The sequence below is a fragment of the Platichthys flesus genome, chromosome 23 (assembly GCF_949316205.1).
Source record: "Platichthys flesus chromosome 23, fPlaFle2.1, whole genome shotgun sequence".
NCBI lineage: Eukaryota > Metazoa > Chordata > Actinopteri > Pleuronectiformes > Pleuronectidae > Platichthys > Platichthys flesus.
This window is the reverse complement of record NC_084967.1, coordinates 6,657,542-6,676,738: the sequence shown is the minus strand read 5'-3', so window position 1 is coordinate 6,676,738 and position 19,197 is coordinate 6,657,542. Positions and strand designations below refer to the sequence as shown.

The 19,197-nt window shown below is 38.6% G+C and overlaps 1 protein-coding gene across 1 annotated transcript in view; it reads right to left on the bottom strand.

Moving 5' to 3' along the window:
- LOC133948944 (copine-8) overlaps positions 1-19,197 on the bottom strand; it is a 73,215-nt gene that overhangs the window by 19,990 nt on the left and 34,028 nt on the right. Inside the window, exons 6-13 of the mRNA XM_062383040.1 lie at positions 16,752-16,828; positions 9,528-9,591; positions 8,770-8,873; positions 8,088-8,192; positions 4,888-4,929; positions 3,793-3,868; positions 1,703-1,756; positions 827-888 (exon numbers count right to left, since the gene is read on the bottom strand). Of these exons, the coding sequence (XP_062239024.1) occupies positions 827-888; positions 1,703-1,756; positions 3,793-3,868; positions 4,888-4,929; positions 8,088-8,192; positions 8,770-8,873; positions 9,528-9,591; positions 16,752-16,828 (584 nt within the window). The remainder of the gene's footprint in view (positions 1-826; positions 889-1,702; positions 1,757-3,792; positions 3,869-4,887; positions 4,930-8,087; positions 8,193-8,769; positions 8,874-9,527; positions 9,592-16,751; positions 16,829-19,197) is intronic.

The following is a 19,197-nucleotide window of genomic DNA, read 5'->3' as shown; positions in this document are numbered from 1 at the left end:
TTACTTGATGTGCACTACCTAAAATAAGATAGAATCAGATAATCCTATATTGATCCACAAGGGGAGTATTTGGGCATTGCATCAGCCAGAGTAGAAAATAAATACAGCTAAACTCATTCTGCATTGTTCGTATGTGACAAATTTAGGGAAAATGTCCAGACCCAATGGAACTGAGTATCCAGTGTTACCTCTTGTAAACCCCAAGATTTCAATGAAGATTTTTTCCCCTTCAAAATCAAGCAAAAACTTTAAAACAGTGTTCATTCTCTAGCAAAGCCAGCGGACTTTACCTAACACCTACGGAAAACAGCACAGCTACAAGGGCAGCAGGAAAAGAGCAATATACAAGGATGGAAATTTCTATTTTTTTCCTCAAAGTTTCACATGCACACACACACATACCCTTTCTCTCCCTTGACAGTCTCCCCCTCTGTGAGTCTAATGAAGGCAGAGTGTGTAGGTGAGCGTTCACGTCATGCCTGGTTGCCCACAGTCAACCCTTCTGAGCAACATACAAACACAAGCACATGCGAGTCCACAGGATGGACACACACACACAAACTTCATAGTCTGACCCCTGTGTACTCTCTCTCTCTCTCTCTCTCTCTCTCTCTCTCTCACCTTATGTCTCTCACATGCAGGTTAACACTTTAATGTCTGATCCACTCACACTGAGGGATAATTATCTTTGGCGAATTGCAGACACCAAGTAATGACAGGGTTACTATCATGAACGGCACACTTGTGTCACATGTCACTTCTCATTGAAGGACTACAATCCCCATCTCTCAACGCACGTTCAATGAATGAGTGGTCACTGACTTACCCTCCTTTGATGTAGTCAAGGAAGGTGACTTCGATGTCCACCAGGAAAGACAGTAGTGTCACCTGTGGGTGACAGGGCAACCAATTCAAATCTTTGTATCTCAGCTTTGTATACTTACTAATACAATATATACAATGAGCAATTCAATTATATTAAGTATTAGGAAAATAATTCCCTCGCTGAACCAACTGTGGCATTGAAAGGAGTAACATGGTCATAATATTATAAGAATAAAGTTGTAATATTATTAGAGTAAATTTGTAATATTATGAGACAATCATATTTTTCAAGAAAACGAGAATTGTCATAATTTTATCAATAAATAAATAATGAAGTTATGTTAGTAAAGTTGTGATCTTATGAGAATAAAGTTGTAATTGTATGAGTCATAATATGACTAGAATGACGTCATAATATTACGTGAATAAAGTTGAAATATTTAAATAAAGTCACACAAGAATCATTATGACAAAATAATAAAATCAATATTATATGAGAATTAAATCATATTTTAGTGTAAAGGTTAGTGTTATTTGTCATATGGGGAATATGAAAAATCTGTCTGAACATTTGTTAAAATGAGGAATTTGGAGAATTTATGATTAAATTGACTTTGTCTATTCAAAGAAAGAACCACATGAACTTGAAGAAAATTCCCTTTCTAGTGCAGGAAGGAATATTTATTAGTGTTTCGACCGTAAGTCTGTCATTGTTTTTCTCTTCTTGAAATATGAGTTTTTCTGATTACATTTTTTATTTATTTTCATAATATAGATTTGTTCTTCAATGTGGACCTAACACTCAATCCTACATTGTACTGCATTTTACATTCGGTAACATAACTTCATATAAAAACGATCAGAAGTGATGCCTCACCGTTCCAGAGTTCAGGTATTTTTTCTTCTTTCCTTTCTTCTTTGGATTAACCACCTAAAATCAGACAAGATTCTCTTTTTTAACTCCATCATCACTTAATTCGTACATATTTCAGTTCAATCTTTCATTTCATAAACAAAACAATACTAACTTTGCAAACTTTTTCTTCAGTAAAATTCCAATAACTGAAAGGGTTTCATAAACAGAAGTGTAAATACAAGAGATTGAATACAATTTAAACAAAACCTGACCCTGTATTCCTCTGATTGTGAGTTAAATTGTAGCTTTAATTTATAGTAAATTCATCTGTGGTAGTGGACGTCATAGCTATATTTGCACACTGTGCTTTCCCTTCCTTCTGCTCTCTCTCCATGCTCAAATAAGCCTCCGCCCTAAATCAGTAACCACCATGAATATGCCTTTGAGTAATGCAAATAAAGCCCAACATTTCCAGAGGAGCAGTTAAAACTCTAAACTGAGTGGTGTGACTTCATGAATATGTAACAGCACACGGTCAGCCTTCCTTGGATAAGTGAAGATGCCTATGCATCTAAAACAGTGGTAGCTATTATGGTTGTGAAGTGATAAGAAAATATACTTTTTTTCTCATCCCAACATCCTTCATGACTACTGCATTTTAGTCGTCAACTATTACCTAAAAGCAGCCAACAACGATGCACAGTGTTGGCTAGTGGTTTTATAGTGGAGTAGTCTGAGATAGCCCTATAATATGCTGTCATTTTGGGACCAGTCAGAAACAGACATGCAACTCTGTCTGAATCCCAAACACTGTATTTGGCCTTTAAATCTGAGCTTTATGATCTCATTAAACTGTGCCAAGGTTAAACAGAACGAGTAGACCTCCAGGGTAACAACATACAAATGTGTGGATTTATGCATTTCACCTTGGTTCACATTGCAACAGGTACACACAAGGACACATTTTCCTCTGGTGGTTGGGTGCGGCGATTGAATGGGGTTGTAACACCAACACACCCTCACACATGCACACACCAAGTGCCTTCAGCAATGCAAAGCCTTTCTCTCTGTTACTGACTGATTTAAGTTTTGTATACTACTTGTGCGTGTTCACGTCTGAGCGTCTCTGTGCAACTTAGTGCATGTGCCGAACTGAGTGCCTTGACAAACAGCAGCCGTTTGAAATTACACACTCTCTCCTCTCAGTGTGGTGCTCTGTTAAATCAAGAAGCGTTGACTCTTCCTGGGAGAAGATAAGCCATCACAACAGTAGGTGTTTGTGTGTGTGCCTGTGCCTGTGCATGAGAGAGTAAGTAAGGTGCATAAAGAAATGTACAGTGGGATCCCTTTGTGTAAGATTGTGGTTAGCTTTAACTATGTGTCAGTAACTAGAGAAGCATATTGGTGCCACACCAGAAAAAGAAAAATGGATAAGTTTCGAATTATTAATTATCTGACAATGGCTCCTATTTCAAAGGATCAGTCATCTGAATCACAAACAAACATATTCTCCACTTTAGACCTAAGCATGCCGATTTCTGAAGTGTTTCTTCTCTGAGATGTTACCACCCTTGACAATGAAGGTGAATGGAATTTTTTTTTTGTAGGCTGAAAAGCATTTTTTGACAAGTCCATAACAACTTGCCCTGAAAGAATATGACCCAAAATACAGCTACTCTGAGTTTGGGATTTGTGGAATCCAGCGAGACCCGACCCAAATGTTTCCAGCAATGGATGCAAAATTTACTCTGATACGGGAGGTAGCAGGAATCTGCATCATCATAGCAGGATGAAATTTCATACAAGAAAATATGATAGCGCTAGAAGACAAATAATGTGTGGGATAATAAAAGACACAAAAAAAAAAATGAAATTTGATCCTTTCTTGATCATGTCCATAGTGAGTCCAAAAATATCACAGGAGATCACGGCTAATTCAGTGGACCACTCTTATGTTTTCTTGTCCACTTTTCATCCACTCTTTGCTCGTCATTTAATTATTAATGTAGTTACAATTAGAAGACGTCAATAACATGACAAAGGAGCCTTGAATTGAATACTGTAACACATAACACATGTGAGCTCACACACACGTACAGACACATACTCACCTCATACACATTGAACTGGCTCTGCCCTCTGGACAGTTCCCTATAGCTGGTGCTGAACTCTCCGATAAAGTCATGACTACATACAGGGAGACAGAACAAAAAGGAAAATATCAAAAAATAATGTTTTCCAAAATATATTCCATTATTTATTGTACAGACCAATATATAGTGGCAATCCCAGCGTGTGAGGGAAAAACTCAAAACACAAGAGGCACACTGGGAAAATGCTGATATTTTGACAAGGTCTTGTCATGTGTTGTGAGTTTTTAAAGCCATCTGAAATACTTCATATCCAAATAAAATACAGCTTAGTTAATTTCAAATGTGGATACCGGTGAGGGGATTCGTCAGTATTAAATCACTTTTTTTAAAAGGGAGCAGACATATAGTAGAAATGATTATAAAAAACTCTGTAGACCCACAACAGCATGTTAAAAAATGTGAAGGTGTCTTTGTCCCATTGAAGAGCAGTACGCAGTATGTCATGGTGCCCCCTCCATCAGTATAAAGAGTATAAAGAATCAATAAATTACTCCCTTTTAAACTACAGCTTGACAAATGTAACTCCTCTTTCTTTGTACGGCTATCAACAGCCAGAAACCAGACTTTTTATTAAGCAGTCAATCTGTGACAATCCTGCACCTAGCTTCCTTACCTTCTGAAGAAAATGGAAATCTCATCCAGCAAGTTAAGTTTGAGTACAAGTCAACCAATTACTCATTGTATTCAATTTTTTTTTCTCTGCTGCTGAGCCTTGCTGGTTTAGAGTGTTACATATATTTATTTTTTATACTGAAAAATGCCTGATGTTTTACAAATCATACATAAATCATGACACATGACTCTTTCCTACAAAATATAATATTTTAAACGATAAAACACAATCAAATATTTAATTGATGTCTGGCCCTTGTAAAACTATAATTGTTAGCCAAAATCTTTGTTCGGTAACTACTCTATGTTTTGTAAAATAATTATCTATAGATTTAACTGATAAATAAGAAAGTAACATATTCTTTAATTTAATTATTTATACATTCATTGTATAGATTTGACTTTATACATATAAAAATATGACTGAAGGTGAGGAGTTACCTGCCATCTCTGTCCCAGTCATACACCTCAACCTTTATGGTTCTGAAAAAAAGAATGAAAGAAAAAGTTCAATGAAAGAAAAACAAACTTGCTATTTTTATCTCCAGAATAGAAAAACAAACAAATAACAATATGTTAGGAGGCTATCATCCAGGATTTAATAATTATAAATTAAACATTCATGATTTTCTTTTTTTTTCTCATTATCATGGAGCTGTTAGGATAAGACGATCCATTCTGCAGCTTATCTTTACCTTAGCCCACTATGCTCTTATTTCGACACTGTATTTGCATCCAGTGTTGTGCTCCCCCTAATCTTCAAGTGGATCTACTTCAGCCTCCCATTATAGTTTCCAAGGAAATGGGAAAAGAAAAAAGATAGTCTGCGAGAGACCGAAGATATGTTACGCTTTCAACAATATCTATAAATATTTTCGACAGGAGGGTCAGTTTCACTCTAACAAAAGCAGCAGAGATGGGGAGTGAGGCATATGATAATAGAGGAGAGACCGAATTAAGGCAGGGATAGAAAAAGGTCCTCTGCTTGACAACATTAAGGCGGCGAGCAGACAGGGGTGACGATAAGATGGTGGAGAAAGACTGAAAACTGACAGACACTAAATTAAAGACAATCAGAGCAACAAAAATATGCAGCGCTTTTCCTCTCTCAGTCAATAGGTTTGTCTTATGCCCTGTAGGAAGCAGAGAAACATAGTTTTGGGATGACTTTCATCTAAACTTAATGTAATCGCTTTACAACTTGGACAGGCTTTCTAAAACAAGATGTATCTAATTTAAAACCACAGAAAGAACTCCACTTTTCCATCCTACTTAGCATTCGATATGAGAAAGTAGAAATCTTAGCTTCAGAGCTGCTCAGAAAGTAGGATGCACATTAGAGGATGGCAGGCAATGAGAGCAAGGAGTGGGAAGTGTCTGACTGATGGTGATAGGCACTCTGGAGATGAGTGTGTTTCCTGGTCGGTGTAACACTTTCTCCTCAAGAGGAACCAGTGTGCGCAGAGCTTTCAAAATAAATGTGTGTATGTATGTGTGTGTGCGTGTGTTTATAGGTGTGTGTCTTATTATGTCTGTGTTTAGCCACAATCTCAGTAGGAAATGTCCAGCCATCCAGACACTCTGGGCTTTGATGATATGACAGGGAATTGATGATTTTGCGTGTTAATCTTATGGCTTTACCATTTATGTGTGTGTGTGTATGTGTGTGTGTGAGAGAGAGAACGCAGGCCTATCAGAGCACCTGTGAGCAGTAACACACAGCGCTCTATTGTTTGCCAGCATGGGCTCATCCTTATCTCTTTTCTCAGGCTGCACAGAGGCAGGCGCAATGTGTATGTGTGTGTGTGTGTGTGTGTGTGTGTGTTTGTGTGTTATCCAGTGTGGACTTCCTCAGTCTCTTGCTGATAACACATGGTGTGACTTAACGTAACATCCCCTAATAAGCTTACTGGACCGAACTTCGGATCGATGCTGCTGTCTGCTAGCTAAACTAAGCTAAACCAAAACCCCATTGTCTCTGTATCTTTTTCACTACATGAGCACTATCGACACACGGGGGGACTGATGCAAACACATGACTGAGACACCCAATGTAAAGACAGACAACACTAGTAACTGGCTGCAGTATAGGCCTTTAACCCTTCATCCTCTATGTTAGTTGATTGGATATGTATCAAATTCAGAGTACATGTCAAATCACTGTTTCTCAAATATGGTTTCTGTCTTTCTAGATAGGTCATATCACACTGATGTTTGTGTTAATTTTTCTGGTAAGTCAGGTTTCAATTAATTATTGGATGCTACAAAAACAGGGCAAAAGGTGAAGATGTACATGTGTGGGTGGTACCTCATATTTCAAGCTCAATCCCCCAATCCCTACTGCACAGACTCTGGCTCCAGACGCACAAGTTGGCAGTGTTCATATAGATTATACTGTATTTTGGCCTAATTTCTAGATATTAGGAGGAACTGGAGATGCCTCGTCCATCGATATGTACAGTTTATGGTTTAGACAATTTAAAAAATAAATTGGAGGATTAAATAAATAAATCTAAGATGCTATTTGGCACAAAATTATTAAAAGATGACTAATCATCTATTAATCAATGACATGTTGACAAGAAAGTTAACTGACCCCAATGGTCCAAACTTTGGTTATCATGAATTGAAGTTACATCCTACATACAGATGCCAACAGGTTCCAGCAAACTGTTAATATGTTCAGGACATTTACAAGACGATATCTTCAGTGCAATTTAGAATAGTCAAAGAGGAGCCAGTGGATGCATTCAGTCTTATTGCTTCATATGATGTTGGTAATTGTAAGTGCAACATGCTGTTCTTTTGCCCTTTGTTGGCCACGTGAAACACTCTTCAGATGAAAAGACCCTCTCACCCCTTACATATTCTCTCTTGATCAAATAGATTACACAACAACTCCAGCTAAAGAAGATGACAAGATCTCTTCAAGGGTCTATTCTGAGAATTTATGCTGCTTTGCCAAAAAAGTAAGCAGATGATATAATATTATATATAACTTCTGACTTGCTGTGTGATATAGTGACAGTTTGCTATTGTTTTTTTGTTTTACTGTAGGTAAGTTAGAAGCAGGAAAATTTGTCAAATATATTTCCAGATAAAAAAATGTGGTCATATAGCTACAAACATACAATGGCAAAAAATAATATAGATTACTATGAATATATTGAGTGCTGTTTCCTTTAATGCTACAGATATTTAGAATAATAAAAAATGTAATTTTAATTTCTCCAAATATTTAAGCTTTCACACCTTCTTGATTGGACCGGACCTTCAGACTTTTCAGTTCAGTGTGATCTGAAATAACAGCTGTGAAAGGTGCCGCAAATAATGCTCAAGACCAATGGACCAAGACATAGTTGAACAAAAAGTGTTGGTCACAGTTTGGATAACTGAACAATGGTTCTGTTAGTTTGCAGTGTGAAAACACTTTTTTGATCAACTAGCTGTGATTCGTTGTGTGTGCAGAAGCCTGAATAGGCCATTAGACACAGAGGAACATCCATCATATCCCTGGAGTTGCCTATCTTCGTAGAATGACATCCTTAGCATAAATAACACAGATGGTTGTGTGGGTTGTTGAATTTTATTTTTCACATTCATCATATCTAGTGAAATCTAAAAAAATAAATCAGGCTTACCTGTCATAATCACCGTTGCAAAGAGCCCGAACGGAGATCTTAAAGGCTTGCCACACAGGGTTCAACGTATTCTTCACCACCTCGGTCTTATGGCAGATGGTAAACCTGTAGGGAGAAACCAAGGGCGAGATAGGTGTAGGAAGAGAAAAGAAGACAAGTGAGAGGAAGGGAAAAAGATATGGGGAAGTATGTACTTGAAATATATTAGTGGGGAATCACTGAAAGTAAAGCTGTAGGTCTGTGGGCGCTACAGGGCTGCCCTGTGTCACACACACACACACACACACACACACGCGCATGCACACAAACTGTGCAAATGGGTAATTTCCTTAGTCCCTTGGCTAGTAGGTGGACTTGGTATCTTCCTCCCTCAGGGCCACAAGGTCTTATCTTACTTGTCACACACTGCAGGATAGTAAAGAGAGCCCACAGAGCTGGATCGAATACTCACACACACACACTCACAAACATACTTGTTCAATGCATCCTGCTTCCACACACTCACACACAAATCTGTGCTCAAACCTCTTCACATGTATTTTCCCCACATGCTTTAACAGGCATCCCGGCTTTTGTTCGGAGGCAAATCAATGAAAGCAATTTCCTTTGGATGCAGGGAAAGATTAAACCAAACATGAAAGGGGAGAAGGAAAGAAAGGAAATGGGGGTGAGGAGTACTCACGTGCCGTCCTCGTTGCTCCGGTAGAAGACCAGGAAAGGGTCAGATTTGCCGAAGAAATCCTTTTTGTCCAGCTTGTTCCCACAGAACTGCATCATCACCGATTCCTGACAAGCAGAGACAGGGACAAGAGGAAGCTGAATAAGAAAAAGCATGCAACGCATACCTTTTATTTTGAATGGTTTGTAATTGGATATCTGTTGGTCTGTGAAGACCATCCATCTATATCCTGAGAGAGAGCTAGAGGGAGAAATCTCCTTTTGGATGACAAGTTCACATTTTAGTTACTGGGATTTACCCTGATTCCTGGTCTACGGAGTCGTCACTTGTCAAGTGGGCTTATCAACATTTTACTGAATGCTGAATTTCTAACACAGGAGAATGTTGTTTCTTTAGGGGCACGGTCACCAGTACACATATGTAACAGTGGCGAATCTTGAACTCCTGTTCACTTCTGTACAGTTAGAGCGGGGGGGAAATAAAAGATTCACTTCATGAGGCGAAGCAAATCAGCAGTGTGTGTTCACGTGGGGCTCAACTTTGGTGAATCCTGACCCGATAGATTGTCCTGCTTTCAGTATGTACCCTTATGCTGTACTAAAAAGCTAATGCTGACTTATAAGTAAAAAACAGCTTTTTAAATATTAAAATATTCTTACACATTCAAACGTAATTTTATGTCCTGGATCCTCTGGTACATCTGTCCTGCTCAAATTGCTCAGATAAGACAGAGAGACAAATATGTGCATATCCATCCTCACCCTGCAGTTGTTCAGCTCCTCTGCTTTCACAATAATGGTCCCGCATTTCTTCCCAGGGATCCCTCTGCAGGCGACACAGCACAGCAAAAATGTTAAGAGGTCATGTGGTGCATAGTATACATGGCAGGACTGCATTTTCATGTGTATGGTCCCTCCTACATCTCTACTTTTCTTTGCACTTTGGGTCAAAGAGTTGAGGATATGGTATAATCAGGTGAAATCTCACATTTCCTTACTGGTATCACTATCTTGAATTTAAAAAACAGTGTGCACTCTAGAAGAGGAGTTAATATAAACATCGTGTACAGTCTGTTACTGGACCTTTAGTTCTGAGATGATGTTCAGTGATCTTCTCATAAGCAGAACTCTTTTCAGACTCAGGTTAAGAAAACACCCCATGGAAAATGTTAACGACTACCCACAAACTCAGTACATTTCCAAGACACAAAAGAAACACTGTTGAGAGAGGGGTGTTTATGTTTGTGTATTCAGAAAAGTGTGTCTTTTTGTCTTTGTGTGTATGAGTGGGCTGTTGTGTAACTTGTGTTTTATGGGCGACTGTAGCAGCTTCTGTAAAAGTGGGAATATGTATGTGACGGATGTGTATGTCTGTAAGCCCTTTCTCTAAATAAACATTTGGATCATGACAGAAACATTATTTACAGCACCTCCTCCTTCCGTGGACGTATACACACACAAACACCTCACTAACTTCATTGCGCAAATACAAAATTATTTTACTGCATTATGAAGTCGAATTTTCCAGTTCTGACATTCAGTCTTTTAACCAGCCCAACTCACACATTCTAGCTGCAAACCCACAGGCACAAAGACAAGGCTGTAATCTTTTATCTTTTTTACTGGTAATCAAATGCAATCATTACCACCATGACCACCCCCATTAAATCTTAAAAATAAAAAGGTTTATTATTAATGAAATGGGGCAGAAACAAAGTATTTAACCTGTTATCTAAATTGTCTCTATTTATCTAGCACTTTTCTAGTCTTAATGAACACTCAAGGCGCTTATTATATATAATAATTGTGTTGAAATGTCCAAACAAATATCATTAAATAACATTAAAATGTAAAATATGTTTTCCCCTGAAGTTACATTTTTTTTTATAATGAACAGTATATTCTACATCTGAATATAGAAATCTCCTCCAATTACAATGCTCAGAATAATTGGTTTAAAGAAGGTGCCCATGTGTATGATGAAGAGCAGGATGATGTAATTTGACTTTGAGAGGTTTTGCAATCTGACAAAGACGCCTGTTGTCTGATGAGCTCCACTCCGAGAAAACCACCTGGCAGAAATCGACCAAAGCAGTCATTTAAACAGCCCATAATTGAGGTTGAAGACCTCTGTGTGAATGTAATTCAAATCTCCTTTTTACTCCAGCACGAGGAAGTGGGGGAGAAGTGCTTTAGAAATGGCAGATTTATCTAAATGAAATAGATCTCCGAACTGATGCCTTGCATTGAGGAACTGGGAGAAAGCCTTTTTGTCTCTTTTCAAAGTACTTCAGAAAACTAATGATGAGAATAAAAGCAAAAGGATTTTTCTCTCTCGTATTCTTTCTTTATTTTATTCCTACATAGCACATGCAGACTTGGTCAAATGATTTGTATAAATTAGGTGAGTAGAAGATATGGAAAGCAAGACTGATTGAGACTAATTAATAGCAGACTGTGACAAAATGCCAGAAGGGACGGCCGAAAGCGAGACAGACCTTATTCACCAGCCTAAAACACAGATATAATTAATGTCTCCCACTTCAGAGATCCACTGTAACCACTTAGTTTCCATGACTGGACAGGCACAAAATAGTCTCTTTGATTCCTTGTGTACTATGCACAAGGAATCAAAGGCAGAGTTTCAGAATAAATCCTTCCTTTTAATAATAGTAATAACAAACAAAAGTATCCCTTTAGGGTCCTTGCACTGTCTGTGCTCGGGCCCTTATAATACATCCTCCCTTAAGTCAGGGTTTCTGCGAGTTGAACTCAACTGGTGACATGTCCATGTACCAGCTCTCGCTGTGACCCTAAATGGATAACCCCTGTCGATAATAGATGGAAGAATAGGACTAAAATTTGGATTACTAAATTCAAGACTTTTTAAGATGGCACAGGAGCCCTGTTAAAAAGAGCTGAACCCGTTCTGCTGCACTGTGTGTGATGTTGTTTGAAACATCTAAGCAGGCATTCTCTTGCATTAGTAACATCTTCTCACAAATTATCTGATCATGCAGGCAGAAGAACCAACGTGCATGAACAGAATTCAATAAACATATACTCCTGGTAACACATACTCCTGGTGATACCCAGAGATTCTTTGGTACCACAGAAATACAGATAAGATCCCAAACGAAAATCAGAGCATAGTTTTGAGACAGAGTGATGTGTAAGATGCCAGTGTAACAAAAAAATATGGAACTGAACACAAATACAAAAGGAAACAACTTAATTTACTGCTTAAATAAATAAATGCCCCTTTTTTTACACAAAAAGTACAGAATTCAATAAAAAAATCGCACCCTTATATATTGAGCCCTTTACCATCAAGGACCTACATACCATACTGTTCAACTCCACACTTACTCATCTGATCACTCTCTCAGGTCCAGTAACTTAAATTAAAGCCCAACCTATACATTGGTTGACATCTATAATTGGCCGATACGAGCCTCTTACATATTTATATCAACATTTATGTTTGTTAATATGCACATATATGGCTATTTGTATTTTATGGAACTGACAATTCAGAAAATCATTTCTTATTCATGTTTAACAACAAATTTTGGGAATGTTTTGACCAACACTTATAAGTTTCCTGATTCTGTGGAATATACATCAAAACAGTTAAAGACATACCTGTTGAAACAGCTAATTTATGTGTACCATGTCTGACTCTTGTGCACTTTCTTGATTATTTCCACATAGAAATGTGTGTGTGTGCGTGTTTTCTGTTTTGCATTTTGTATGAGCTTATGTAACTGTGTTTTTAACTTTTTATGGCCCTGTGAAGCACTTTATCTTGACTCTTGTCTAGGAAAAGTGCTATATAAATAACGTTTAGTCACGTACTTACTTACTATAGGTCTTTCAAAACTAATTGGCACAAACAAGCTAGCCCCCCCCGGAAAAAAGAGTCATATTCAGTTTGTCACCCACATGCTGGCTGCGCACTAAGTGACAGATAAAAGCTGCTTTCACAACTGCACCGCAACCCTGAACATTTCCAGACTTTACCCAGAGGAACTGCATGGGTCTGAATCAGACATTAAACTGCCAGCTTCCGACTAGAAAGTTGGACATTTGATATTGAGCCAATGCACAAACAGATAAAGGGCTGAAATTGGGCAGAAATTAAGTAGAAAACAGATGTGATGAATAACAAATGTATGTTTACTGTAGTTTTCAAATCCATACCCTGTGTTGGAACTTTACCATTGACAGTCCAGCCATATATTATAACTAGTCTTGTTATTACTGAACCCCTGTCCTGTTAATTATTGAATGCACTAATTGTAAGTTGCTTTGGACAAAAGCGTCTGCATCGTGACATGTAAGGTAATGTTATTACTCTCAAATAGAGACCAAGAGCCTAATTCTAGATGTGAATACATTTTATTTTTCTTTGTAGCATTCATAAATAACTTTAATGTGTTTTGAATAAAAACAAGAGCTTTTTAAAATACTTGAGATCTAAAAATGCGATGCATCCTAGCCCCTCAAGTAAATGGCTTTCCTTATCTTAGCCCATTCATGACATAGAAAAGCACTTTGAAGTTGGGAAGTGCTTCAGGAATTTCTCAATCTGTCTCTTCCCGTGCGTGCGTACATGAGTGCGTGTGCGTGCGTGCCTCCATGCTTGGGAGGTAGAGCGAGGAAATACTGTGAATCCTCTAATCCATACACATGGACTTGCAATCAACGTCTGGCAAGAGACGGGTAATTAAGTCTGGGACACTTCTGGGCAGCAATATGCCTGCTGACGCGCACGCACACGCACACGGACACACACACACTCATAATTGTAATTATATTCCTGATGAAGGAAGAAAATGTGAATAAGATATCAATTAACATTATAAAACCATAAGAGTCTCTGTATTTCTTGTCATGCCCTGACACACACCTACACAGTACACAATAAGTGCATAGTACAAAAATCATGATAAAATGTATAATTGAGGCAGATTGAGATTTTTTGTCTTCCATTTCAAAATTGGGCATGTGTGTGTGCTTGTGTGTGTTCCTGGAGAGAGGGGGAACATGAAAGGAGGGAATAGTAAGAAAACAGAAAGATTGAAAGAGAGAGGAATAAAGAGAGCCCCCCTCCCCTTGTCACAAACTGCCTTAAATATTCAAGAGACTTAAAAATTGAGCGGCAGCATTTAAGGTAAAAGTGTTATCAGTAATAAAATGCCTCTCAGGTGGTTTTCGCTGAACTACAGTGCTCTCATGCTAATTTTACCAACCAGTGAGTCAGGCTTACACCTTCATACAGTTTTGAAGTTAAAAGTCTAAAAGAGTCCTCAAGGGATTTATTAGCTACAAACTGCAGAAGGCTGAGCTTTAAATTAATTAAGGTTTCAAACCCTTATTATCTTGACTCTGTTATAAAACAACAGCAATAATTGTAAGTCCATATTAAAAGTTCGAGTATAAAATTTTGTTTTTGAAAAGCACAAGTATGTGCTTTATTGAGCAAGTTAGTTAGAACATCAAATCGAAAACCTGTACCTAAACTTTGGAGGTCTTAAAGCGTAATACTGAAGTTTCATTTTGTGGAACATTGATGATTAACATGATGTGGGACACCAGTTCAAATGTTAGAATCAAACAACACAGAGTGAATTTGTCAGCGATAGGAACAAATACAGGGCATTTCCTCTTTGATGTGCACACACACAAACACTCACACACATGCACGTACACACCTGAATGCCCACTGGAGTTTGATTGAACAGTACAATTACCTGTAATTAGCACTCATTCAAATTGTTCAAGATTCCCACTGTCGTGTCAGGCTGCAGGTGTGTGTCTGACAAAGTCTAATACACACAAACAGAAACACACACGCACTGACATACATACATGTACACAGACACAACCTCAAGAAGACAATGACTTCAACATCTTTAGCCTCAGTACCTTTGTTTTTTAATTATTGTTGACAGCGTTTCTATTTCTGCACCAAATCCCTGATGACTTTGAAAACATCTTGTGCAAATTATCCATATGCACCTGCAGCATTTGATACAAGGATGGCCATCTTTTTTTACTTTGTATATTTCCAGTAATGTGGCTAAATATTTAGATCTCCTTAACTTCTGAAAATACTCCCTTTGATTAAAGCCCCTGTTTAACATCATAAAAATCGTCTTAGAATTTGTTTATTTTCTTAATCTTTTTAGTTTAGAGGAAAATCACAAGAGCAGATGCCAATATTAGAAAATAAATAGACTTTATCAAGACTGAGGAATAACACATATCATAATAAAATGAGAAGCTGAAAAACCTTTTCTGTCCTCTTTGATCTGTTTGAATTCTTGTCTTCAAATTTGAGATCTTTCGTGATTGAATTTATCCCTTTTTTAACAGGAGGGTTAGGGTTAGTAGTGCAGTAGCAGCAGTGGTACTGCCCAGAGTGTCACACACACCATTAAGAAGGTGGTACCTGTATAGTATATGTGTGTGTGTGTGTGTGTGTGTGTGTGTGTGTGTGTGTGTGTGTGTGTGTGTGTGTGTGTGTGTGTGTGTGTGTGCTCGGAGTGCGCATGGGTGTCTATTTGAGTGTGATGAAGAGGGGAGTAGAAGGAGGGGTTTCTTGAGTAGACCTTTCAGGGTATACATAATTTTGCACTTTGTTGCTGTCTGCTGTGCACCGATAAGTATGTGTACACACAAAGCTGCACAGACAGGTGGGTTCAGGTTCAGGTTCTCTCTCTGAAACCTTCAACTGCATCACCATGGCAATAACAATTGAAGTTCCGGAGTGTTACTTTGAAACAAAAGGGGAATAGCACACGTGCACGCACTGGAATGGATTAATGTTCTTTGCTTGCACTAAAGCAAATGTAATAATCAATCAAGGTGAGTAAAAGAAGAAAGCAGGCTCATTTACTACCTTTTCTCAGGCGTCACTTACATCATAACTTCTAATAGCTTTGTGTCCAATGAAAACACTTTAAAACTCGCAAATGCTGCTGCACTGACAACTGGAACAACAATAATCAAAAAGGTATTTAGCAGTATAATTTCACTCACACCTTTGTGGACATTCATGCAGGCACACATATGTATATACATACACAAACAAGTACACATATCAAACTCATGCATGCATGTTCATGAGCAACTACTGTTGGGTATGCACTGTTCCTCGGCTTCGTTTCCCCGGAAACAGAGGGCAGGGATGCACCCTTGATGCTGCTTGAATAGTTCCAATTACCAAGCAGCAGGTATTCATTACTGAGTAAATGTAAACATCTCACAGCATGTTGCCTGACATCTTCTCCACGCTTCCATCCACTGAACTGCAACTGCTTCTTATGTGACTCAGATTTTCATCATTTTCACGTGGATATACAGACTTTCACACTCCCTCTTAACAAGGCACCCTGGTCATAAGTCAGCTGGGTTTACATTAGCAGTCTCACAGATGGTTGTCATTGAATAAACTTCGCAGAGCATGCACACAAACTTAACATGAATCAGAAATCAAGTGAATATTCTTTGTTAGGAAATGCTACATTACAGCAGTATATGCCTTTACTCTGTGAATATCAATAAAGGAATCATTTGAAATTTACACTGGAAGAAAATGACACCAATCTCACTTCACCGCACTTTTCAACCATTATCACAGAACTATATCTGTACAGAGCTGCCAAGACCAATGTCGAGAGTAGTAACTGCTTAAGGGACGTTCCCTAAGATAACTACATTTCAGTATGTGGCAGAGAGCTTTCATAAAGGCTAAAGCTATGTTACACACAGACATCAATCGTTGTGAAACAAATGCTGATGTAAAGCAACTGCACAAACCAGCTCTTAAACATATTGACTCCCAACTCAAATGTATGGTTTCTATTCTTTGTAGAGAAACACATCTCTGACTGCCTTGCTGGTCACTTCATTTTGTTTTCAATCAACATTGGTTAGATAGTCATTGATATATTGGCAGCAATGAGAGCACTAACTCACCCCAGAGCTTTCTCCAAGCGACTGCCCAACGAACCAACCACCTCTCCGAGAGTACAGTAGGCCTGGCCCAGGAAATCCTGCAGAGTCACAAGGGTGAAATGATACAAAAATAAACACATATAATTAAATCAATAAACCATAACTGACATAAAATCGCTCACACTCATAGAGCCACAAAATCAGCCCCCAGCCCCTGCTTGATCTCCACATGAGATAAAGCCCTGCAGGCCCAAACCCTTTCAAACACCTTTGCATTCCCCAATGACAGATATCACCAGCAAGAAGATTGAGCCTTCCTCCCACCAGCACTCTCACCTGCCCAAAGCTGCTCCCATTCCACTTTCCTGGTAAATTAAATCACAGTCACATAATAAAACTTTACCGCTGATTCCGTCAGAGAAGGCAAAGGGATGGATAGAAGAGAAGCTACACAAAATCTGTTGCTTAGTCGACTGTCAGGCAAATATGAACAAAATTACTTATGTATGGAGGATATTACGGAAACAACACATCTCCATCCCTCTTTCACCAGGGGGCACACGGTTGGAAACATTTTTCATTATTGGACAATGTCTCTAATGTCTGACTGGAGCACCTCCAGCAGCAATAAAATAATGGATTGTCTTTGCTTTGTTGATTAGCCTCTTCTCTTGTTCTGCCTCCATCTATTTCCCAGCGCTATGGCAGCCTGTGTAGCTCGTCTATTGCAACAATGATGCGTCCACACAGTCACATGACTTAACTTTGCCTTTAATTCTTTTGTCTTTGCTTTAATGGATGCTGAAATCACACTTAAAAATGGGTTTTCAAAGCAATGATATTTTGCCCCCGTCTCTGATGTAGGAGCTGTGCAATGAACTCACATATCTCCTAGCAACTGCGGCTGTTGCCAGCATGAGGTCCATCGGAACATTGGCTGTGTGCAGCTAATGGCTAAATATATCACAGCATGGGCTAGAAAAGGAGTTACTGTGAAAAAGATACAGTAGTCGTTAATTTTCCAAGTTAAAAAGCCAAAGTAACAATGGCATTGATTCTGCAATACCGATTCGTGCCAAACAATAGATAGACATGTTAAGTGTTACCTGGTGATGTAAAGGCTTTACAGAAAAAAGGCAGAAGTGCTAATTAGGCCTTTCAGACTCTTTGGGAGCAGGCATTTTCTGTGGGAGCTATGGATGACCCTTGCAGACTTTGGCCTTTCCTCTGTAGGACAGAGAAGAACCTGAAGCAATATACGGGCACTTTAATATATTAGGAAGTCAATACTAATGTATTTTCTCAAACATCAGTCAGAACTGGACCCGCAATGATATGACTTATTTTATGTAGAGTCAGATCAACTGCAATATTGGAAATATCTGATTTCAAAGAAAGAAAGATATACAAAATTTACCTACACTATGTGTTTGTTTCCATCTGCTTTCAATGTCAGCTTATGGTCTTTTTATGTAGCGACACAAGGTAGGACGAGCTAACTTGTATAGGTATGCAGCATCAGCTGACTGAGCATGCATTGGTAAGGTAATAATGCTGCTTTGAATTTTTTTTTTTTTTTAAGACCATTGACATTGCCTTCAGTTGCAACCTACAGAAGTTTCAGCAAGAGGTTTTACAGGTGCTCTGATGGTTTCATGTTGTCAGATTTGGAAAAGATGTACAACAATGTGTCACATTTGGAATCTCAGACTAGGCAAAAAATCACGCAACCAGAATTGCATTCGAATAAACTGGCTGCCTTTTTCAGATAATTTTTATTTCCTGTGATTTGTGATATATTTCTTAGCATTTTATTTTAAACCTGTTTTACCTCACTCCCTCCACCTTACCCCCGATATTCCACACTCGTTCTCACCCGGTTCTCAGGTGTATCTGCAGCCTACAGCTCCCAAGCTAAAACACCATCTAATGGATTGGGTCTCCGGCTTTCCCTCCTGAGACCTGCATGGAGGCGGATTAGAGAGTATGCTGCCTCCGAGGCAACACGTCTGTCTCTTCTTGTATGAACTTATTGATTTCAGGAGAGTGAGGCAATGTGGATGGGGAGACGGAGGGAGGGAGGGAGGGATGGAAAGAAACGGGGAATAAGTAGATTGAGAGAAAGTGCAATAACAAGGGTATGACAGAAAAAAGAAGACAGAATGCAAGAGTGAGAGGATGAGACAGGAAAAACAGATAAGGGAAACGCAAGAGGAATAGAAAACATCCAGGGTAGACATCAAATTACATTTAGCCATTTAGAGGATACTCAGGACATAAGCAAGGCACCTAATGAATATTAAATGATCCTCCTGACCAATGGATTTCTACCGTGACTCATGACAGAGTCAAAACATCAAGCGATGAATAGAGGAAGCAAAGCTTTCTGCTGCTGACATCGACATATTTGTTAGTGAGGTGGAGGTGAAGAGCGATTTTATGGGACAGCTGTGATGTCACTAATAAA